At 37.7% G+C, this 22,594-nt stretch overlaps 3 protein-coding genes, 1 long non-coding RNA gene and 1 pseudogene across 6 annotated transcripts; 4 read left to right on the forward strand and 1 right to left on the reverse strand.

Moving 5' to 3' along the window:
* The first annotated feature begins 1,113 nt into the window (after positions 1 to 1,113).
* LOC126603364 (U-box domain-containing protein 35-like) lies at positions 1,114 to 4,499 on the forward strand. 3 transcript variants are annotated; one of them, XM_050270182.1, is made up of 8 exons: positions 1,114 to 1,478; positions 1,559 to 1,643; positions 1,741 to 1,862; positions 1,946 to 2,158; positions 2,364 to 2,643; positions 2,766 to 3,293; positions 3,412 to 4,191; positions 4,365 to 4,499. In XM_050270182.1, exons 1-8 carry the CDS (start codon positions 1,300 to 1,302, stop codon positions 4,407 to 4,409), a joined length of 2,232 nt encoding a protein of 743 aa, XP_050126139.1. In that variant the 5' UTR covers positions 1,114 to 1,299; the 3' UTR covers positions 4,410 to 4,499. The 3 variants fall into 3 exon arrangements, with proteins under 3 accessions (XP_050126139.1, XP_050126140.1, XP_050126141.1); XM_050270183.1 differs by having other exon boundaries at positions 1,114 to 1,474; positions 1,567 to 1,643; XM_050270184.1 differs by having other exon boundaries at positions 1,321 to 1,478; positions 1,567 to 1,643.
* A 1,447-nt stretch (positions 4,500 to 5,946) lies between these two features.
* LOC126603367 (leucine-rich repeat extensin-like protein 3) lies at positions 5,947 to 6,737 on the forward strand. The gene has a single exon (XM_050270187.1). The coding sequence runs from the start codon at positions 6,013 to 6,015 to the stop codon at positions 6,586 to 6,588; it is 576 nt and encodes a 191-aa protein (XP_050126144.1). The 5' UTR covers positions 5,947 to 6,012; the 3' UTR covers positions 6,589 to 6,737.
* A 440-nt stretch (positions 6,738 to 7,177) lies between these two features.
* On the forward strand, positions 7,178 to 11,238 carry LOC126603365 (conserved oligomeric Golgi complex subunit 8). Its single transcript, XM_050270185.1, has 12 exons — positions 7,178 to 7,468; positions 7,572 to 7,724; positions 7,824 to 7,972; positions 8,286 to 8,363; positions 8,483 to 8,576; positions 8,685 to 8,759; positions 8,884 to 9,180; positions 9,602 to 9,669; positions 9,759 to 9,813; positions 9,917 to 10,055; positions 10,454 to 10,638; positions 10,732 to 11,238. The coding sequence occupies exons 1-12, from the start codon at positions 7,343 to 7,345 to the stop codon at positions 11,050 to 11,052; spliced, it is 1,740 nt and encodes a 579-aa protein (XP_050126142.1). The 5' UTR covers positions 7,178 to 7,342; the 3' UTR covers positions 11,053 to 11,238.
* A 264-nt stretch (positions 11,239 to 11,502) lies between these two features.
* Positions 11,503 to 15,299, forward strand: LOC126601132 (uncharacterized; annotated as a pseudogene).
* An 842-nt stretch (positions 15,300 to 16,141) lies between these two features.
* LOC126601083 (uncharacterized) lies at positions 16,142 to 17,410 on the reverse strand. The gene is made up of 2 exons (XR_007615680.1): positions 17,155 to 17,410; positions 16,142 to 16,565 (listed from the first exon to the last, which is right to left on the reverse strand). It is a non-coding gene; the product is annotated as an uncharacterized LOC126601083 (long non-coding RNA).
* Positions 17,411 to 22,594: the final 5,184 nt, after the last annotated feature.

The raw sequence follows: 22,594 nt of genomic DNA on the forward strand, positions 1-22,594 counted from the left end.
GAAAGATATTACGTGTCCAAGGTTTTTCACAAGTTCAAATTATTTCTCGATAACACATACCACTATTGAATTGTTCTATTTTCAGTATTATCACTTTGCAAACACAATATTCAATAAGTTATTCTCATAGTGTGCTGGTTCAAGAGAGTTTTGAGAAATATGAGTAAGCAAAGTAGGGGTAAATCATAACATTTTAAGCGCACATAGTAACAGAGACTAATACTTGTTGAGCTGGTCTAGTCATTATGACATAAAACGTCTTATAAATGAATTATTTGCACACCCTAATTATTATTTTTTTAACAAATGATATTATCTACACTAAGGAGAGGGGGTGAGCTTAGTCTCGCAATGAGCTAGCAATAATGTGGCTCAAATTCGCCTTTTGCGATAATTGAATCTAAAACCTCTCACTTACAAATGAAAAGAAATATCACACCCTAATTTTGAATAGGTAATCTTTTCTTCAATCAAGTTGCAGTGAATTTGAATTAGAGATCTCTTTTTTTAACAAAAAAAAATACAACTAAACCAAGAACTAGTCATTATTCTCTTAAGAAATAAACAAAAATAGAGGTTAACCGTAATTGAATACTATTATACCAAAGATTTTTCAGTATGCTGGGAACACAGTCGGTACATTCAGTGTAATAATACAATTATTTGATTTTTTTTAAAAAAAATTCAATCAATTGTAATGTGACACTTAGTGTACCTATTGGTGTTCATGACAGACTGAATTGTTTTTCCTACTATACATTGTTTTATTAAGCCACTTGTCTCCCTATGAAAAATTGTAAACATAGTTTGTAACTTGATAGCCAACAGTTAAGCCGAATACTTGTAATTTGTAACCTCTCTACAACATAGATATCAAACAACTACCATTCCTTGAACAAATTTTGTTCAACAAAAACATTTTTGTTCCTCTCAAAGTCCCATTTCCCTCTTTGTTTGTTTGACTTGTCTTAAAGCTTCAACAAAAATCCAAACCTAAGTAGAAGTCCTTTTATTTGGTCATGGCCAGGTCAAAAATTGCCTAAATCAAGCCAACGGACGAGAGTCGGTTAAAAGTTAGTTACGTTGCATTTTCCATGTTTAGCCAAGCATGTGATTCCACAGTTCCACAACCACACCAACAGAAGGCCCTAATCAGCTAACCTTCTTCCTTTCTTCTTTCCCTTTTCCTCTTTTCTTGCGTCTCAAGCTTTCCCGGAGCGGTGGACGTGGAGGGCGGTGCCATTGGCAGCGGCATTGGTGCGTGTTTGTGCTAGTGCTGCGCTAGTGGCGTCACGCAAAATGGCCTCCCATTACTCCTCGGACGACGCCGTTCCACCCATCAATGCAACCGCCGTGGCTGTCGACAAGGACAATAAGAACAGCAACTATGCCGTCCGGTGGGCTATTGATCATCTTGTAACCGCCGGCACCAAGCCGTACATCATCCTCATCCATGTCAAGCACAAAAACAATCGTAGGTACCCTCTATTTTCTCTGCTTCATTTTCGAAACACATTGATTGGCCTTGTCAACGTGATTTCTTTGTTTCTTTTCGGAGTTACGCAGAGAGTGATGCTGATTCGGGTGATAATAATGGACGTGGTGTTTTTGTTCCTTACCGTGCATATTGCGCTCGTAAAGGGGTACGTACGTGCATCATTCCTATCACTAATGTGTTACGCGTAATATCGCTTAAAGGGTCTAATAGGTTTGATTTGATTTTACTTTTTCAAATTCTAGGCACGAGTGAAAGAGGTTATCCTTGATGACAGTGATGTTGCAAAAGCACTTTTGGAATATGTCAATTGCAACTACCTCAATATTATTGTAGTTGGTGCATCAACAAGGAATGCTCTTACAAGGTTTAAATCTCTCCCTCTCCCTCTCCCTCTCCCTGTTTCTCTCCCTCTCTCTAGCTACGTTCTGATGCTGTGGTTCTTCACAGGAAGTTTAAAAGTGGGAATGATGTGGCCAGCAGCATTGTAAAATTAGCGCCGGAATTCTGTTCTGTATACGTAATTCAGAAAGGGAAGATGTTGTCAACAAGAACTGCAAAGAGGCCAGTGGTTAATACTGCAGTTCCACCAAAACAGCCATCCTCCCAGGGACTTCCATATCATATCCCAGCAGATAATAATGAATTTGAAAACGGAGTTAGGTACGTATTTTAATTAATTATCTTCAGGGCGACGTGTTGAGAAAATCTCACTTCTTCTCAGTTTTCTTCAACTCTGATCTCTTTTAATTGCACGGTTGAGGTTTTTGCAAAGCGTCGTGTCTTTAAGTAAGACAAAACATCGTGCAGTGAGAATTTTTCTTATGCTAACAAGTTGTGGTTTTTGTAATGCTGTTGGTGGAAGCAGAGGACAGCCTGCATTAAGGGGAGGGTGGAAGGTTCCAGGACCGGACAAAATGCCTGCAGCGCGCGAGAGGACAAGGAGTGCTCCGAACAATCTCTTGTTGGATATTAATGTCGACATGGCTAACCATACTGCAGCACGGTCTTCGCTTAGCAACCGCACTTCGAATGCTGATGAAAGTGACTTTTCAATGCCATTATTTGGATCAGTGGATATGACAAACCAATGTTTCGATTTCTCTAGTGCATTAAATTCTCCCAAGGACTCATCCAGACATTCTGCAGTAAGTTTATCATAGTGGTTGCTTGTAGGAGAAGTTAATTAGTAACTTGGTAGCATAAAAATTTATAAATCAAGGCCTAGATAAAAGAATAATCTGGCTGTTAACTGTTTGATCGATTACAGCGGGATATGGAGGCTGAAATGCGAAGATTAAAGCTCGAATTGAAGCAAACGATGGACATGTACAGCTCGGCCTGCAAAGAAGCAATCTTGGCAAAAAATAAGGCTAACGAGCTTAGTCAGTGGATGCAGGAGGCGCGAAAGTTCGAGGAAGTGAAGCTTGCTGAACAGACGGCCCTTGCCGTTGTGGAAATGGAGAAGGCTAAGTGCAAAGCAGCTATAGAAGCAGCTGAGGCGTCGCAGAAGTTGGCGGAGATGGAAGCTCAGAGAAGAAGACAGGCAGAGATGAAGGCAAAGAAAGAGGCAGAAGAGAAGAACCGGGCGTTGAATGCTTTGGCACATAATGATCTTCGGTATAGGAAGTACACCATTGAAGAAATTGAAGAAGCTACGGAAAATTTTGAATCAGCGAATAAAATTGGTGAGGGTGGATATGGACCTGTGTACAAAGGCAAACTCGATCACACGCCGGTTGCTATCAAAGTTTTGAGACCTGATGCTGCTCAAGGGAGGAAGCAATTCCAACAGGAGGTATGCTATTGATATAATTTTGAGATTTGGAACATTACATAAACATTGTACTATCAGAAAATAAACAAAAAAAACGAAATGGTTATCAAACGGGATCATATTTTGTGTTGACATGCAGGTTGAGGTCCTGAGCTGCATTAGATATCCTAACATGGTTCTCCTCCTTGGTGCCTGCCCCGAATTCGGATGCCTAGTATACGAATACATGGAATACGGAAGCTTAGAAGATCGGTTATTTAGAAGAGGTAACACCCCCCCACTTTCGTGGAGGAGACGGTTTAAAATAGCTGCTGAAATTTCAACAACACTTCATTTCCTTCACCAAGCAAAGCCGGAACCCCTTGTACACCGTGACCTAAAGCCAGCAAACATCCTATTAGACCGGAACTTTGTGAGCAAGATCGGTGATGTCGGGCTAGCACGCTTAGTTCCAGCATCTGTAGCAGACGAGGTGACACAATACCACTTGACTGCAGCCGCTGGAACATTTTGTTACATCGATCCTGAGTACCAACAAACTGGCATGTTAACAACAAAATCGGATATATACTCGTTGGGGATAGTACTACTCCAAATCATCACAGCCAAGCTTGCCATGGGACTTGCTCACCATGTTAGGAGGTCCATCGAGAAGGGAACATTTTCGGAGATGCTTGATCCAGCAGTGACCGACTGGCCAATTGAAGAGGCTCTAGCGTTCGCTAACTTGGCATTACAATGCACAGAGCTAAGGAAGAAGGACAGGCCCGACCTTGGCACAGTTGTAGTGCCAGAACTTATCCGGTTAAGAGACTTTGGAAGGACTGGTGACACTACTCCTCCCGGGTTCAGTTATAGTCCAACTCCAAGCTCCGTGTCGCGTCCTTCCACATCAAGAACATCAACTACAAGTAGTCAGGTTTGTAACATTAACTGGTAGACTCATTTGGACGCTGCTATTGAAGAACATAAGAGAGGGAAACATGGGTGCATAATAACTATTTTAGAGTGCTAATAACAATTCTCATTGGTATTTTCTATTATAGTTTTTATCTGCTACCGTCTTAATTATGCTACATTGTTGAAAACCAGGAGCCACTGAATAAGAGTAGCTCCAGGGTCGGAGTTGAAACATAGTGCCGAAGTACAAAGAAGACGAAGACAATTCAAAAGCACCCGTTGACGCGAGGAACGAAGGTCCGGAAAGCTAGTTACAATTGAAGAAGCTGAAGGAGTGTTTGTAGATAATAGGAAACTGATACCAGAAAAAAGAAAAAGTTGATATTCTTAGGCTTCTTTCACTGATTGGTTTAAGCTAATCTTTGGTGGGTTTGTGATTAGTAAATCATTGTTCTTTAACTTCTTTGTACTTTGTGTTCATGCTGTGCCTGTCCATAATCTTTTCCTTTTGGATTATAAGATGAAGTTTGAGAAGATTAAAGCGTGGTGACTCAAAAGGAAACCTGGAAGAATATATGTACTTAGCTGAAAACTGGAGGCCTAAAAGAAGTCGGTAAATTTTATTTATTCGAACAATAATCTAATCAAATCTAATCTAAATGGGAGTGGAATTTGAACTTGGGTGTAAATGGGCCGAGAAACATACTACTTTAATCAACTTGGCTACGCACAAGTCTGCGCAGAGGCGGAGCCATGAAGAGACCAGAATGGTCCTGGGCCCATCCTGACATTTTTTTTTCATGCAAAAAGGTTTAGTATTTATAATTTTCAAGGTTTTTCATAGGCTTAGGCTCTAATCCGACGTTTTTACTTTAATTTCTTTAATTGGATTTGATTTGAGGTTGGTGGCTCCTATGGAGTTTGGGCAATCCGTTGCTTGTACTTTGAGGAGGACTTGGTTTTGGGATCAGTGGAGGGAGAGAGAGGAAGAAAGTTAGAGAGACTTGGGATTTAGATTTAATGAAGAGGATGATGAGGACGACACCATACCAGACCTAAAAGGCGTTGGTTAGTTATTCACCGCACGACATAGTAATTTATGGAAGAACAGAAGAGCGTTTTAGATTGAGACATTTGGATCCCTTCTAAGCTAAAATTCTGACTCCGTCACTAAGTCTGCAGTTGAGATAGGTGATTAGAAGAGCAAAAGTTAGTGAAATAGTTATGAGATATCCTTATTCCAATAAGAGAAGTCCATCTTACAAAGAAAGGTATAACTAAAATCTATGGTAGAAGGAGCATAAAGTGATTCCAAAGGTGGATTATGTTTGCAGAAAGGCATCAGAAAAACAGTAGAAACTAGAGGTAGAGGATTAGATTGTCATTGAAGCCTTTCTTAGGATTCCTTTTCCCATGAAATTGAAAGAATGCAAAAATACAGGCTCCAAATGACATGAAAGTAGCTGGCAAAATTAGCATCGGTACAAACTCCTAATTGAAATATAACTGGGGTACACTAAACAGATAATACCATTGCAATATGGGTGTGCATGAAAAAAAAAATGTGAACCATATGTAAGTCACAATTTAGTGTTATTTTACCGTCTGTTTAGTGTCACTTTAGTTTTTATTCCTAATTAAAAATTTGTAACCGATTTTATTGGTGCGTATTTTCCTTGAGTAATTAATCCCCATTCTACATATTTAATAACAGAAGTATCTAAATCAAACCTTTTGAGGTGCCATACACACGCTTGTATAAAGGGCAGATAAGTAGAACAAAGTTTTCTCAAGGCCACACCATAACTTGGTCAGTTGTCAAGGGTTATGCCTCTGTCAGATGAGTAACTCCAAAGATCTAGTATCCATGGCAGGGAAATGGATTCCCCGGTCCTTCAAGGCGGCGGTTTTCGGGCTGATCATGTTTGCCGGGTTGACATATGAAGATCGCACGGTGGATCCTGAGACTGGTTTACTATGCATCAGTGAATGCGGTACATGTCCAGTCCTATGTTCACCACCTCCTTCTCCTGAACTCGAGCCTTCAGGTCCACTGCCATCACCACCACAATCACCGCCACCAGTGCACCACTCTCCACCTCAATATTACTACATTTCTCCGCCGCCCTCACCACCGAAACAATCACCATCACCAACTCCCTCACCGCCAAAACAATCCCCGTCACCCCCATCATATTCTTCGAAAGGCGCTCCTCCTCCTCCTCCACGGTTTGTCTACTTCTACGACATGCCTCCTGCCGGTCCAGTGCCAACAGCAACAACGGGAACAGGAGTGGTGAACAACAATCCACTTCCAAACTACTTTTACACCTCCATGGCTTCTTCTCCTTCTTCTGTTCATGTCTTGCTTTTGTTCATCTTGTTAGCTCATCATCTTGTGTTTTCTTTTTGGTGAGAAGTATAGAATTAGACTGTTACTCTGTCATAAATTTCAGTTTTTGAATTTGTATTGCAATAGAGGCATCGACCAAATCTTGAGTGATGTATAGAGACTCCTGCTTGTATTTAAAATTTTATTTGTTAATTAATCTTTTTTTATGTAAATTTTGAAGGTGATTTAATTTGTGATCTAGTTTCACTTCGGGCGATAGAAATGAGGATCCGAACTTAGTGTAGATTGTCCTATATAGACAATAATCATGTATAAATCGATATGAAAATCTATTCAGAAACTAAATAAGTTTTTTCATGATTTACATTGTCGTTTTATTATCAATTTACTCACGTTATAACATGTGAATTAATAACGCTCAGAACTGTGTAACCATTACAATTACAAATTTCTCGAGCAGAAATAAGATAAAATGAAACTCAGTCATTCTCTATATCACTTTAACATGAAAAATGAAAAAAGGCAGTTTATTTTATTTTTATCTGCTTTCAATTTTTAATAAAACTGGAAAATCAAAAGAAAAAATTACCTCTTAAAGTGGGCCCATAGAGGCCCAATAAGCCCAGCAAAGAGTTCGATCCAGATCCCAATCGCCGCAAATCAAACGACAGGACAACAACCCCATCGAAACTGAGCAACGAACTCCATAGCAGCAGCAGCAGATCTGAAAATCTGCATTTCCCTCCGATACGTCCAAACTCCTAACCGGAGGGTCCGAGATCCGAAACCTCCATCCAATACGGAGCTCCAGCATCCGATGATGGAGTCCGAAAATGCTGCCAACGACTCCTCCGCGGTGGCCAGCCTCCTCCCGTTGGCCTCCGCCTCCCAGCAACCCTACGTCTCCGAGCTCCTCTCCTTCACCCTCGATCGCCTCCACAAGGTTCTCCCTCCCTCCCCCTCCCCCCCCCCCCTCTCTCTCTCGCCTTGTTTGTTTGGTTAATTAGACTTAAAATTGATTTATTTTTCTCGGGTCGGGTTTTTAGGAACCGGAGCTGCTCCGGGTCGATGCGGAGCGAATACAGCGGCAAATGCAGGAGGTGGCGGTGGCCAATTACCGAGCTTTCATTGCTGCTTCCGACGCGTTGGTCGCAATTCGAAACGAAGTGTCTTCCATTGACAAACATCTCGAGTCTCTGGTAGTAATTAATTAACTCTAATTTATGGTTAATTAATTAATTAATTTGAATCTATGATGCATTTTTGTAATGCTGACTTGAAATTTTGGGTTTTGGTAGCTGGAGGAGACGCCGAAGTTGATGAATGGGTGCACTGAGTTTGTTGAATCTGCGGAGCAGATTTTGGAAAAGAGGAAATTGAACCAGACGTTGCTAGCCAATCACAGTACATTGCTCGACTTACTTGAAATCCCTCAGCTTATGGAGACGTATGTGTTTGAAAATTGTTTTAAATCATTGTTTTGAATTGTAGCACTACTCTAGGTAGTGTAGATCCATGCTACATCACCCATAAGTTCGATTTGGATTTAGTTTTTGAACCCCAAAACCCGAAACACAGCATTCTTAAGTTGCCCAATATCCCGAACAATGCATTATATGGATAGAAAAATGCCATTTTTTCTGAATGGGATTGTTTGATGGTAGCTGAGCATGATTATTCAGAATGTTGTGTTTCTTACGGAAGCTGATTGTGCCATAGGATAATTCTTGTATGCTTAATTCATTCCCGTTCTTACGCAGATGTGTGAGGAATGGAAATTACGATGAAGCTCTTGACTTAGAAGCATTTGTTAGCAAGCTTTCAACCATGCACCCCAAGTGAGTGTTGCTGCCCCCTTATTCCCCTCATTAACCAATAATAATTTTCAACTTTGTGAAAGATTGTGTACTGAGGCTGTCTTTGTTGTTTTGCCTATTTCCTTTTCTGCCTCTGTTAGATTGCCCGTTATTCAAGCTTTGACTGCAGAAGTCAGGCAGACCACTCAATCTCTTCTTTCTCAACTTCTTCAGAAACTTCGTTCAAATATTCAGGTATTGTGTAATTCCTTGAACATCAGCTAGTGCACTTTTGATTTTTCGTTCACATTGATTACAAAATTTTAATTTTTTTTCTTCTGGATGTGTGTTTGTGCATTGCAGTTACCTGAATGTCTCCGTATTATTGGATATTTACGTAGAATAGGAGTTTTTAGTGAGTACGAAATGCGTTTACAGGTAAGGGATTGGTGTATTTTGCGCATTCTTTACATTTATGTATTTTGCAATGTAGAACGCTTCAAATGACATGTGTGGACATTCAGGCTTTTTTGTGTCTGACCTTTTTTTTTCTGTGTTTTAGTTTTTGAGATGTCGGGAGGCATGGCTTACTGGAATTCTGGAGGATCTGGACCAGAGAAATGCTTATGAGTACCTGAAGGGGATGATAAATTGTCATAGAATGCATCTTTTTGATGTTGTTAACCAATATAGAGCAATATTTGCTGATGATACATCAGGCAGTGAAGAAAATTACGACGGTGGTCTTCTTTTCAGTTGGGCTATGCATATAATTACTTCACACCTTAAGACTCTTAAAATTCTGCTTCCAAAGATAACTGAAGGCGGATCTCTATCAAATATCTTGGATCAATGCATGGTGAGCGTCCTCTGTTATATTCATTATCATTTTGCACATGCTCGCATCAAGCTATAAACGGAGATACATGCTTCAATATAGTTGTTTCTTTAATAGTCCATGATTTGCAAGATATATCACCATTCATTGAACTTTTCATTTACTCGTCACTTTTTTACATATGATAAAGCACCAAAGCTTCACTTCAGAGTATTATTGCTGGGCTGTGTATTATCCGGACTATATGAGACATGGAAATGGCATCAAATAAACATGTTTATGCTGCAATTTAAATGATATAAATTCGCCATATGCTTTTTACATTTTACACCCAGGAATAAAATCTCGTAAATTGGTCATGCTAGTCCTATTATCATTGAAATTTAAGAGTAATAGAAGCTCTGTTTGTTTATCTGATCTTGTTCCTTTTTTTTGTTGACAGTATTGTGCTATGGGACTTGGTTGGGTTGGGCTAGATTTCCGGGGCTTGCTGCCATCACTGTTTGAAGAGTATAGATCTTATTCCCCATTTTTCTTGACTACCATATACCTTAAATTGTTTTCCTCATTGTGAATGTTGACCTTGGTTACTTTTCCAGGGCAGTTCTCAACTTGTTCTCAAAAAACATGGGCACAGCAGTTGAGAATTTTGAGGTGAATGAATAATTCATGACTTGAATTCAGTGTTTCTATAATTAAAAGTGCAAATAATTTCTGTAGATTGAGGGATTTAAGTTGACATTGTGCTTAAATTCAGGTGGTCTTGGATTCACATCGTTGGGTCCCACTACCAGCGGTTGGCTTTTCGTCGAACAGTCATGGTGATGAAAATCAGGATGATGTAACCCCGCCATCTTATCTTATGGAACATCCACCTCTTGCTGTTTTTGTTAATGGTCAGTGTTATATAAGCTTCTCAGCTAAAATCTTCTATGCTTAGTTGTTTACTGAGGGATTGCCCTTTTCCCCCAGACTTCTCATCTTGTGTGCTTTGTTCCTTTTTAGTTGCCTACTTTAGTAAACCAAATGATGATCGATGGTCCAATATCATTGATATGGAGTGTGGATACTGGATAAGTTTCTTTCTGTCGTTTGTGACTTTTAGAAGAAAGAAAGTAGGTTTCCAATAGTTACTTGTATGAACTGCAAAACTGAATTGTAATGTGGGAAATATATATCATGGTTACTCTTAAAATAGTGTGTTAGTAGGTCCACCTATAGCATAATACTCCAGAGAAATGGCCCAATTTCTGCTTTTTTCAGGCATTTATGCATATATCTCTTTCTTGTTTAGGCGTGTCTGCAGCGATGAACGACCTCCGCCCCTGTGCCCCAATAAGTTTAAAGCATGTGCTTGCTCAAGAGTTGATCAAGGGATTGCAGGCTGTTTCTGATTCTCTACTGCGGTACAATACAAATCGGATGCTGAAAGAACACGAATCTGGACTTTTCCTCTCACTTTGTCGCGCATTTATTGAGGTATAATATAAACAAACTCGGGCTACATATTGTCTGATATTTTCTTCATCTACAGACGTTGACATCCTCTGTACCTTACAAACACATTCGTAGGTTACTTACCCGCACTGTGCCACATGCTTTGGCCGCTGTTACCCTGGTGGAACTGCTTTAATCATGGATGCAAAGAGTTTGTATGACGGGATTGGCCGCCTACTGACAGTCGCCACTCCATCAAGAGGACTCACGAAACCTGTTGGTGATGGAGACGGAGATGGAAATGAGAATGAAAATGAAAAGAACGTAACTGAGAACGGTGATGTGTCTGCGGTAGAAAATGGGATCTCGCCGGTCGTTGAAGAAACCGATAATACCAACTCTGATGAGAGGGAACAGAAAAGCCCCACTTTGCAAACAGAGGAAGAGACGCACTGATCATGGACGTGTGTAGCTCCCATGTTTTGTAATTTTGAATATTGGCTCTAATATTTTGCTTGTAATTATTTGGCTCAAAGATGTTATATCGGAATTTCAGATGTTATATGATAGAGAAGAGAAACAATTTGATTGTAGAAAAACATCAGCAAATTAATAACAATTTCATACTGATTTGTTGTACCATCCTCCGTAACGCTAAATTTTCGCTTAAATTTTTCTTTCTAAGAGATCAAAAGAAATTATTGTTAGTCCGTGTCTGCTCTTTTATACTCAAAGTTCGAATTCCTTTTGGCCGGACATAGTTTTAGAATAAAAACGATACTATTACTTTAATTGTTTTAAGTGTTAATTAACGCTTTTTTTAATAGTGTTTATACATCTATTTTTACCGTTATACATTTAAATAATAATTCAATTATCAATAATCACGTTATATAATTTACAAAATTGTTGGCCTGCCGCGTATTGCCGTTACAAATTGCACTACACTGCTCCCGCAGCTGTCAAATCTCTCTCACTTCCAGTCGTCTCCTGCACCTCAAATTTCAACCGATGCACGTTTCCTTCGTTTCCAAACGAAAATCCGATTCAAAGTTAACTGAAATTTTGAACAAAATAGTTCATAAATCGATGAATTGAAGCTGATAATTCAGTAGCAGTTTCAAAATTGAGCTTAATTTCATAAATCGATTGTAATTTGTTTGTTTCTTATCTTCGTTTTCGAATTCGGCTTATATGTATCATCTTTTGTTCGGGAAGAAGCTTTGGAGGTTATGGCGTCCACTGTCAAAGAAGCTTCGGGAGCAAGAGCAAGCAGCCCCAAGATTGCAGATTTACTCCACTTCTGATACTCTATCAACTTTCTGGAGAGGTACTCTCTCTCTCCCTCTCTCTACACACACACACACACACACACACATATATATATATCTTACGTTTGATCATTAACCCCTTTTTTGCAGAAAAGTATGTAAAAGATGCCAGGAAGTATTGGGATGTGTTTTACAAGCGGCATCAAGATAAGGTATGTTTGTTGCTTACTTATTCGGTTAGTAAATTTCAGCGTAGCTATTTACTTCTGCGGCTTCCGGGCTCGAAAAATGGTGACTTTAGGCACTGCTGCATTGTTCTGTATGCTTAATGTCAGTTGCTTGGATCTGAGTTTTGATTTTTGCCGGTGCTATGTAAATCTAACTGCGAATTCTTGAATCAGTTCTTTAAATCTCGGCACTACCTGGACAAGGAGTGGGGCAAATATTTCTCGGTGAGGGAAGAATTATGTTGGAGATATATATGGACGTTTTAGTTTTGTTGTTTCATATTCATCCAACAATTCAGTAAGATTTTAACTTTTGTTTTTGTTTTCATCTGTTTGACTATCAGGGCGCTGGGCGGAAAGTTATTTTAGAGGTAAATTAGTGTGCTAGTCGTCCATGTTACTCTTGTTGCCTAGATATCTCTGTATCAGTCGAGATCATGTGGCACTATATCGCGTGTCTGCTCAAATTGATTTGGAACAAGTATAGTTTACTTCTCATTTGTGGAATAATTACTCGAATCAAAACGGAAAATGCCTCTCTTTTTTTTTTCTGTCTTGTCTTGATGAACCAGAATCCTGTTTCCAGTCGTACTTTTCGCGTAAATTTTGTACACTCTTGTGCCAAAATATTTATCTTGGTTTGTTTAAAGTTGGTGATCTATTGTATGTTTCTCTATAGAGGATCTCTGACCGTTTTCCTGTCAGGATGTTATGTATTGGATTATTGATTACTGTTTTCACCATACAGGTTGTCGTCGAGCTGGAAACTATTTTCCCACTGGTTGCGATGTATGCAGATGTTTTTGTCCATGCATGCGATTTTTCAACACCGGCTGTTAACTTGGTTAAGGTGTGGTTTTCTTCTACATCTACTTGCTCATTCCATGGCAAAGGATATTTGATTGAATATGTTCGAGGACGTTGCTCATGTTTGATCGATAAAATACAAGTAGACAAAAAATAGTAAGTTCATTTTAGGTTGGTAGTTGGTACTGAATAGCCGTGACAAGTGATGCATGACGAGTTTTAGGTTGTTATCGCAGACACATAAAGACTTAGTAGATACCCGTGTTAGCGCATTTGTTTGTGATCTTACCATTGATGACCTAAGCAAGCAGATTTCTTCTTCATCCGTGGATATTATAACCATGGTATATGAAGTGAACATATTGAGCAACTTTCCCAGTGGTTCAATTTGACGAGTGATCTTTTTTACTTAGTAAGGTTGCTGACTTGTTAAGTAGATATTTGTGTTATCTGCAGTGTCTCCAGAGAAGATGCCTATGTTATGAAGAATAATAGGAAAGTTCTCAAGGTAACTTATCTTATAAACTTTTATTTCAAGCAGCTCTTATTATAGAGTTAGTGTATGCCTCTTCATATCTGAAGAAATTTGTGGATTCCTCTTCCCCAGCCAAATGGTTGTGTGCTGTTTCGTGACTCTGCTACTGGTGACCTTGCTCAGGTTCATATATATGTGTGTGTATTTTGAAGTTCATCCTTATTATAGATTGATTTGTTCCTCCTTTGAAAGATGGTTACAAGATATTGAAGTTTCCTTCTTTGTTAATGTAATGGTAATTGGCAGGAAAGATTGAATTGCAAGGACCAAAAGATAAGTGAAATCTTTTATGTCAGGGGTGATGGCACTGAAAGTTTTACTAGCACGCGCTCGTACATTGAGCTACTTTTTACTTTTTTCTTGGTTGACAAGCTTGGTTGTGATCCCTTTTTATTTTCCAGCACGCTTTTTACTTTTCTAATGAGTTATTGATGAGCTTATTTGAAGAAAATGGTTTCGATGTTGAAGAACTTGATTTGTGCTGCAAACAAGTTGAGAATCCTGCAAACAAGTTGAGAATCGGTCAACGGAGTTGGTTATGAATCGGTAAACGATCCTATTTTCACTAGGGTTGTAGGTTGTCTGTATGTGGGATGAGGTTTGTCACTTTGATTAAATCCTGCTCTTCCTTTGGGGTTTTTTTTTTTTTTTTTTTTTTTTTTTTTTTTCTACTAATTCATCTTCCCCGATCAAAATGTAATTCTTGTTTTTTATTCCAGGCGTTGGGTTCAAGCCGTATTCCGCCTTTCAGATGATACAAACTCCTCTACCAAAACAGAAGCAGCAACCGAAGTAGATAATCTTGGTCAAGAGAAAATCGTGCTAGAGGTCAATGAGAAGATCTTGAAGAAACCTGTGAATGATTTGGAGGTTGACATTTCTGACGGTGTAGTGATGGAAATGTCTGGTGTCTTACCTTCCAATGACAACGAGGTAAAGTATCATCTTTTTTCCTTCCAGAAATATGCTTAAATTTTCATAATTGTTTGCAGAACTAGAACTTTTATTAGGTTGTGACTCAACTCATTTTTTGAAGACATTCTTGCTCGTAGGTAATTGAGCTAGAGCTAGGTGATTTGACTTTCAAGATAGAAGTGTTATCCAAAGTGGACCAACGCACATGCAAATCAACTGGTTTAATGTTGTGGGAATCAGCTCGGTTCATGGCTTCTGTTTAACCAGAAATCCAACTCTGGGGGTATTTGCTCTATGGTCGCCACTATATCTGCTGACCTTGTGTTCGCGACTGATGGTGACTCAAAAGCACTTGACCTACTGAAGCGAAATGTCAACTCAAATCTTAGGCCGACATTTCTGGACAAACCGATTACAAAAAGATTAGAGTGGGGAATAGAGATCATATAGAAGCCATCAAGGAAGCTAATTCTCAAGGTTTTGATATCATCCTCGGCACAGATGTCACTTATGTAGCTGAAGCTATCTTGCCCTTATTTCAAACTGCAAAGGAGTGGATTTCATCTGATAGAAGCACTGCTGAGGACTCCGAACCGGCCCTAATCTTTGTCATATTTTCCTTCCTGTAGACGAGCCTTCCATACTTTCAGCTGCATTCAAATTCGGGTTTAAGCTAGTCGGTAAGTGGCCAATAGAAATTCCTACTTCATCACAAAGCATCATCAAATCTTCGTTCATGGTTCCGACTTCGAAGCATGTCCAAAGGAGAGCATTACCATATCCTGTACTTCCACATGGAGCGGAGTTTTTCTGACTCAATAGTTATATTTTTTTCTTCTGTTACGACGAATTATATCAAGAAATACAGTCAAGGTTCAACATTCCAGACATTTTTTTTTTGTTGTCACATTGCAGCATTTGCCTTCACGTATGCTTTTTACCCCTTAATTCTATTTGGCAACATTATCAATTGTAATTGTAAAGCATTCTTTATCCTTTGAACGAAGATCTGTAATTTTCTTATAATTTGTTTGAGTTGCGCATTGGATGAAAGGGGAGCGTTCACCTTCAATTGAGTTTTTTTTTTCCTTCTTTTTGTTGGGTATATAAAGCAGTAACATAATTTCACAAAATAAAATTTTCCTATAGGTGATTTTAACATCTCTAATTTAAAAAAATTAAAAGTAAATCTCTCTCCCTCTCTTCCCACTCCCACTCCACGTTCTCTCTCACTCTCTTCATCACTCCTTCAATTTTAAAAACTATGTGGGCATATATTAGTACTTAAGAACAAAATCACTTAACTGCTTATTGGCACACCTTAAAATAAATCCAAAATGACATAAAATATCGAATAAATCCAAGATGACATAAAATATCGATAAGTTATGTTGGTATGGATGTCCATTGCAAAATAGTCCATGGATTCCATATATTTTATCAATTAGAAAGGGACTTATCGTTTCCTTTGAGTTTTTGTTTTAGACTTATTTTTAACCATGCCTCGTGTAATTAAAATTTTAATTTTACTTTGTTTTCCGTGTTTAAAAGTTTAAAAATCATTATCTTATTTCTTAAAACTCAAAACTCGCTCCATCTTCATCATAAAACTCAATTTTCAAATCCCATTTTATCTCATGTAATTCAAAAGTCTTCATTTTATTTTATAAAACTCAAAATCCCGTTTCTCATCTTAATTCTGATAATTTGTGGGTTTAATTTAGATGTACTAAGCTAATCAATTTATTTTTTATATTTTTTCATCTCTGCAACTCAAGCCCAACAACCCATAAAAATTATTGTTAAATATCACTGAAAATTTATAATCAAATACATGGTAGCATTACAACATAAATCTTGAAAACTGCTAGGTTTACAAATATCCAGGGCCTGTTAGCAAGAACAGCTATGGCTTCAAGCAACAAGATCTGCCCTACATGCTGAAGGGTTCTTCAAGATCACCAACACGAAGGTAGACCTTACGCCAAAGAAAGACTGCTGGCACATATACAGTATGGAAATTCTTCTCCCAAAGAGGCTATTAACTTCACCAGAATATTCGAGATTTAGCTGCAAATTAGGCCAACGAGCACTACCATTGCAGTATTTACTATATCATGAAAAAAACTTACCACATAGATCTGAGGGTTTATATGGTATGTTGATTACGCGTCTCGACTGCCAAAATTAGTTAGGACCCATGTAGAGCGAAGCCTGAAACGATGAATACAGTTCATAATTCATGAACAGAAGTCAGATCAGACTAGAGAGCTTTTGTGTCCACAGAGAAATTTTCAACTTTCAGCCTACGGTATAAATTGCACCAATTAGGGCGAGAGAGCAATATTCACCTGGCTACCAAGTATAGATAAATACTTTGTGGAAAACGGCCTTGAAGTCAGCAAATTAATGATAAATTTAATGCCTAAAATTAAAGGATTTTCGACAGCAAAAAACTAAAAATAAAAATAAAAACCCTAGAAACCCTAATCACTAATCCGTACATAGTTTGAGACCAACATGTCAAAATCAAATAAATCTCTGTGACCACGACAACAACATGCAATGATCCAGTCTAGATTCCCCATCGATTAGGACTGATCAGTGGTAATTTCCTGGGTGTAAATTTATATGCAGAAATTTCATGAAAAATTGTAAACAGGCAAAAATACAAAACAAACATGATTCAGAGAGAGAGAGAGGTGGGTGACAGATAGAGAGTAAGCACACAAAGCTTCAAGCATGAACCCAGCATGCAAGAAAATACCATGTGTGCTCACTCTCTTCTGTCACCGTCCTTTACCCCTTAATTATTTGAACCTCCTTCATCGATATTGCACCAGATAGAGAGAGGGGCATCCCAAAACCTTAGCTGTTAACCCCCAAATGCTTTATGAGATTGGAACATTTATTTGCTTTTTTAGGGAGAGGATTTTGAACCCTAGATCTAGCTACTCCTATCTATCGCTCTGTTCGACCTCACCGGGAAGGGAACACCTATCTATCACTCTACTCACCCTAGCTTGGTCCCTCACCGGTGAGGGAACCCTAATAGCTTAACTTTGATTTGCTTTGATATGAGAAACTGCAAGGCCTGTTGGGGCTTTATATAGAAGGAAAAGGAGAGAAAAGAGAGGATTGCATCACGTATGGAATAAATGTGGGTTTATCTTCTATTGGTCATCTTCGATTATTTAATGCCATTTTAATTCTTAATCACAGATCGAAGAGAATGGAAAAAAAAAGTCGTCTAGAACTTTATCTCTTCCCATCCCATATGTTCAAACCCCAACCACATACATTTATTCAGTTACTATAACCTATGCATCTTGTAATTTTAAATCTTCCAATCCTTTGCTCTTCTCCTTTATTTTGATCTGTGATCATCCCTTCCTTTCCTTTCAAGGGAATATTGTTTTTACTTATATCCTCAATTGATGGTGATGCTTATTTTGGATGAGTTTAAATTTCGAGCTATACTTAGTGGATAGATTACAAAACTCAAAATTTAAACTTATCCGATGATAATAAATAAGGTGATGAGCATTACCACCACTTAAAGATTGTGAGCAAAAATGCACCCTCCTTTCAAGGATGAGCCCTATCCTATCTTTTCATGCTATGGCTTGTCCTCCATATTATTATATAGGCCAATGATCCATGTGGTCATAAGGTATTCAGAAGATAGCTCATGTGCTAAAATAACTCGAATTTAAACCACTGTGGTGTACTCCGTTAGCAAATTTAGTCCAAAAGTGATTTTTCCGTTAATTATCCGTTAATACATGGGTAAAATTGTTTTTTGACATGTGCACTCTTCCTCGTCTCTCTGCTCTCTCTGTAATTTGAATTTTCACAAAACCAGTTCTGAGAAAGCCGTCATTGAGATCGGCAGGAAGCTTCAAGAATGGCCTTTCGTTGCTTTCTACCAACAACAAGAAAGCCGTCACTGAGATCTCCAAATTCGCTTTGGGCTTGTTGTAGCTTCAAAACGAACCTGTAGAAGAATGTGAAGTTATTAATGATGTCGGTGGTCACGTGCCGGGAATAATGGATGAGGTTTTCGGTTTCTTCATTGAGATTTTGGTGATGGCGGACTACTCGACCAACTTTCCTACGACGCTTGACCATGGTAAAGTTGCTAAATTTCACTTCAATTTGAATGCAATATTGGTTTTGCCTTTTTTTTTGTGCCTGTTGCTTTAATTTTCTAATGAAGTTGTGGAGAATTGAAAAGAAATCACGTTTCTGGGATGAAGCTTTGATTTGTTTAGAAGAAATCGAAATTTATTTGAAAGTTGTTATGATAATTTTCGTTCGGTTTGATTTTGTGTTCTACTTTTGTAATGGTAGATACCGGAGTTGGAATTAGAGACCTCTTAATCTGTTTGTGATTGCGATACAACGATTGACAAGATAATTTAAAACAAACTAACATAACATTTGTAACACCCCACATGGCCCAGGAGAGTGGATCATGTAAGCTTTATATGTATATTCTCATCTCTACCTAGCACGAGGCATTTTGGGAGCTCACTGGCTTCGGGTTCCGTAGGAACTCTAAAGTTAAGTGAGAAAGGAACCAGAGCATTCTCAAGATGAGTGACCCACTGGGAAGTTTTGCTCACGAGAGTTCCTAGAAACAAAATCGTGAGGGCATGGTCGGGGCCCAAAGCGGATAATATTGTGTTACGGCGGAGTCGAGCCCAGGATGCGGTGGGGGCCCGAGTCGGGATGTGATAATTTGGTATCAGAGCCAATCCTTGGTCGGAAGTGTGCCAACGAGAACGTTGAGCCCTTAAGGGGGTGGATTGTAACATCCCACATTGCCCAGGAAAGTGGATCATGTAAGCCTTATATTTATATTCTCATATTTACCTAGCACGAGGCCTTTTGGGAGCTCACTGGTTTCGGGTTCCATAGGAACTCTGAAGTTGAGCGAAAAAGGGGCCAGAGCATTCCCAGGATGGGTGACCCCCTGAGAAGTTCTGTTTACGTGAGTTCCCCGAAACAAAACCGTGAGGGCGTGGTTGGGGCCCAAAGTGGACAATATCGTGCTATGGTGGAGTCAAGCCCGGGATGTGGTGGGGGCCTGGGCCAGGATGTGACAACATTTGTGCTGGCAAGTTTATGCTGATTGAATTTGAATCAAACATTGTGTTGTACAAATACAAATTACAGACCTTCTACTTATCCATACTTCTCGGACATGGTGTTGCGAAAGTACAAATTACAGACCTTGTTCTTATACATTGGACAATATAAAGATGAGAAAGAAGAAGGTGCACACGTCAAACACAATTTTACCCATGTATTAACAGATAGTTAATGGAAAATTCACTTTTGGACTAAATTTGCTAACGGAGTACACCACAATGTTTAAATCCAAGAGGGGCTATCTTCTGAATACCTTATAATGACCACAAGGATCATATATCCAATTTGACCTATTATATAATATATTGTATGGACTCGGTTGGAATTTTTGTCGTTTAATCGTATTATACCATTACTATATTGTATTTTACCAATTTTGTGTCTTTTTTTAAAAAAAAATTTGCCAAATGGTAGTGGTACAGTAATTTTTCCAAACCGAAGGTATTTAGGGCTGGTTTGGTATTGCTATGCTTTGAAAAAAAACTACTTCCATTGTGCTGTGATAATAAGCTCATTTTTGTTGCTTCACGTTTTCAACATTTTTTCACCCAAAACTGTGAATATAAGTTGTTTTTAAGTGTTTATCAAACACCCTTTTTAGCTCAGTTTTTTTTTATATCCACTTTTTATAGAAACACCTTAGTAATAAATCAATACTTAGTATGGTATTGGGTATCCAAAATTAATACCGACCATAGGCTGTACCATAACGAATATTTGTAGTATGTATTTAATTTTATATATATATATATATATTTGTTAAATTATATAATACTAATTACTAACTTTTATCGTTAATATATTTCACTTAGTTTGCAACTTGAAGTCTTTAACTTCTATTTGATTTGGACCGTAACTTTTATATTTAATACTTTATGCATGGTTTGGCTAACTAATCTAAATATGTGTGAAATAATGATGAATTATGAACCTTGGTTGTAAGTTATAGGTATTTTAGAATATTTTAAAAATTAAAGATGATAATAAGTTTCATCTTAGTACGTTGGCTACTTGCTTAACAAAAAAAATTGAAGCAAAAAACATTTTAAGCTAAAATTCAGATTTGGTTCCCAAAATATAGCCAAATGTTAAATTGGTAAAATACTATTATTATTACATGCCAACCGAATTTTATAGCATACCGAAATTTGATATACCAAAAATTTTGTATGATAATGATACTAAATTTAATTTGTCACACCAAAAATTTAATATGATAATTGGTAAGGAAATTTTGGTACAGTAATATCGAAACCATCCCAAGAATGGACTTAATTTGGACATGTCGTTTTTCCAACGTAGCTCCAAATGTATGCATAAATTTTAAGAGTTTATTTTCAAGAAATTGCATTAATTGTGCGATGATGCATATGATATTTTTAAGAGTCAATATAGATTTGCACCAATAATTTACAAGTTATTCTTATCTGTTTTTGTGAGTGAGTAATTTATAGCCATCTATAATTGTGAAGGAGTGCCAAAGATGATTGTCCATGTATGTGTGAGTAGTTCCTATATATATTCACATTCTCACAAAATATAAATGATTTTGAGTCAAATGTGGGAGGCTATACCAGAAAAATCCCTAACACTATGTTTAGACGAGGGAAATAAACTTGGAATTTTAGTAAAATTCAGAATTTATAAATTGACATGCACAAATTCCCTTGTTTGGATTCATAAACATAGAAATTTAGAATTTCCGCGTGGAAAAAAAACTTGGAATTTGGGGCCTCCAATTCCCAAGTTCAAATTCCATGTAAATAGGTGTTATTTCCCAATTTCTATGATTTAGAGTTTAAAAATAACAAATTCAGTATTCAATTCCATTGTTCTTTTAGATTAACCAAACAAGAAAATTTACAAATTCTAAAAAATAAAATCTTGTCATTTCAATTTCCGTCATTTTAAAATTCCTTAGTAATCTTAAATTTCTTCATCCAAACATAGTGTAAATGATTGTATACATCAAGTGTCAAAACAAAACGCGTCATTGATTATACTGAGTTGATTGCACCATCATTGTTGGTGAATCTATAACGATGAGTGACATTTGCATAACAATGATTATATTTTGTTTTCTCGTCTTGAGAGTGTTCCATATTGAAATCAAATTCTTGCATTTAGAATATTTATAAGATTACAACCTCTCAATTAATTGTAATAGATTTTAACACTTGCAATATAATTTAGCAATCTAGCATAATCAATTTCGACCACCAGTGTATCTGTAAGATCTGCATAAATTAATACAACCTGTGGCACATAAAATATTAAAAAGAAGAAACATTGAACACATACGATATTCAAAAGAAGGAGGAAATTGGATAAGTGATCAAGCTATTACGATCTTTAGTAAATCATTGTTGTCATTGAAATCACATGCAGATATAAGCAGTATCCCCATTTGCTAGCTAGATTGGCCGAATGGGCAGAATGCCTTGAATCTCCATGACACAATAAAACACGCAGAATACAAATTATGAGTAATATTAAGTAGACTAACTTTTTAAATTAAATTTGTAAATTATGTTATATGATTTACATTAATAATTTAATCATTCAATACTTGAGTAATAATTTAATCATCAATAACCACATCATATTACATTAATCTAAATAGTTAGTCACTCTATCATTATCGTACAAAATATATCTGCTAGGTCAAACATGGTAAAGCACTATGCCCTCTTAATCAAATCATAAACTAATTAAGTGCAAATCATAATAACAAAGCAATGTGGCAGGGTCAGTTCTTTGGAAAAAGGAGGCAAGTTGTCTGCCCTCCTGTTTGGGTGCCCTTCTTATCCTTTTTTATTTGTATGGTTACGGTTAAGCCACGTCAATATTTTATATTCTTATTATTTTTTGTCTTATTATCTCTATAAAAAAATTAATATAAAATGTTGACGTGGCTTAACTATGACCGCACAAAATAGGAGGGGATGAGAAGGACACCCAAATAGGAGAGGCAAACAATCTGCTTCCTTGGAAAAAAAGAAAAAAGAACATGAAGAATTGCTTTCACACAGATTGGCCAATGAGAGGTCAACAGACCCATTATTCTAGATCATACTATACACAAG

Source organism: Malus sylvestris, chromosome 15 (assembly GCF_916048215.2).
Source record: "Malus sylvestris chromosome 15, drMalSylv7.2, whole genome shotgun sequence".
NCBI lineage: Eukaryota > Viridiplantae > Streptophyta > Magnoliopsida > Rosales > Rosaceae > Malus > Malus sylvestris.

Excerpts from the sequence above, each read along its gene's own strand:
- LOC126603367 (XM_050270187.1), top strand. The coding sequence starts at position 6,013 with ATGAGTAACTCCAAAGATCTAGTATCCATGGCAGGGAAATGGATTCCC.
- LOC126603365 (XM_050270185.1), top strand. The coding sequence starts at position 7,343 with ATGATGGAGTCCGAAAATGCTGCCAACGACTCCTCCGCGGTGGCCAGC. Across the intron at positions 7,973-8,285 it reads ATCCCTCAGCTTATGGAGAC|ATGTGTGAGGAATGGAAATT; the intron begins GTATGTGTTTGA and ends GTTCTTACGCAG. Across the intron at positions 10,639-10,731 it reads TTTGTCGCGCATTTATTGAG|GTTACTTACCCGCACTGTGC; the intron begins GTATAATATAAA and ends ACACATTCGTAG.
- LOC126603364 (XM_050270182.1), top strand. The coding sequence starts at position 1,300 with ATGGCCTCCCATTACTCCTCGGACGACGCCGTTCCACCCATCAATGCA. Across the intron at positions 1,863-1,945 it reads ACAAGGAATGCTCTTACAAG|GAAGTTTAAAAGTGGGAATG; the intron begins GTTTAAATCTCT and ends GGTTCTTCACAG. Across the intron at positions 3,294-3,411 it reads GGAAGCAATTCCAACAGGAG|GTTGAGGTCCTGAGCTGCAT; the intron begins GTATGCTATTGA and ends GTTGACATGCAG.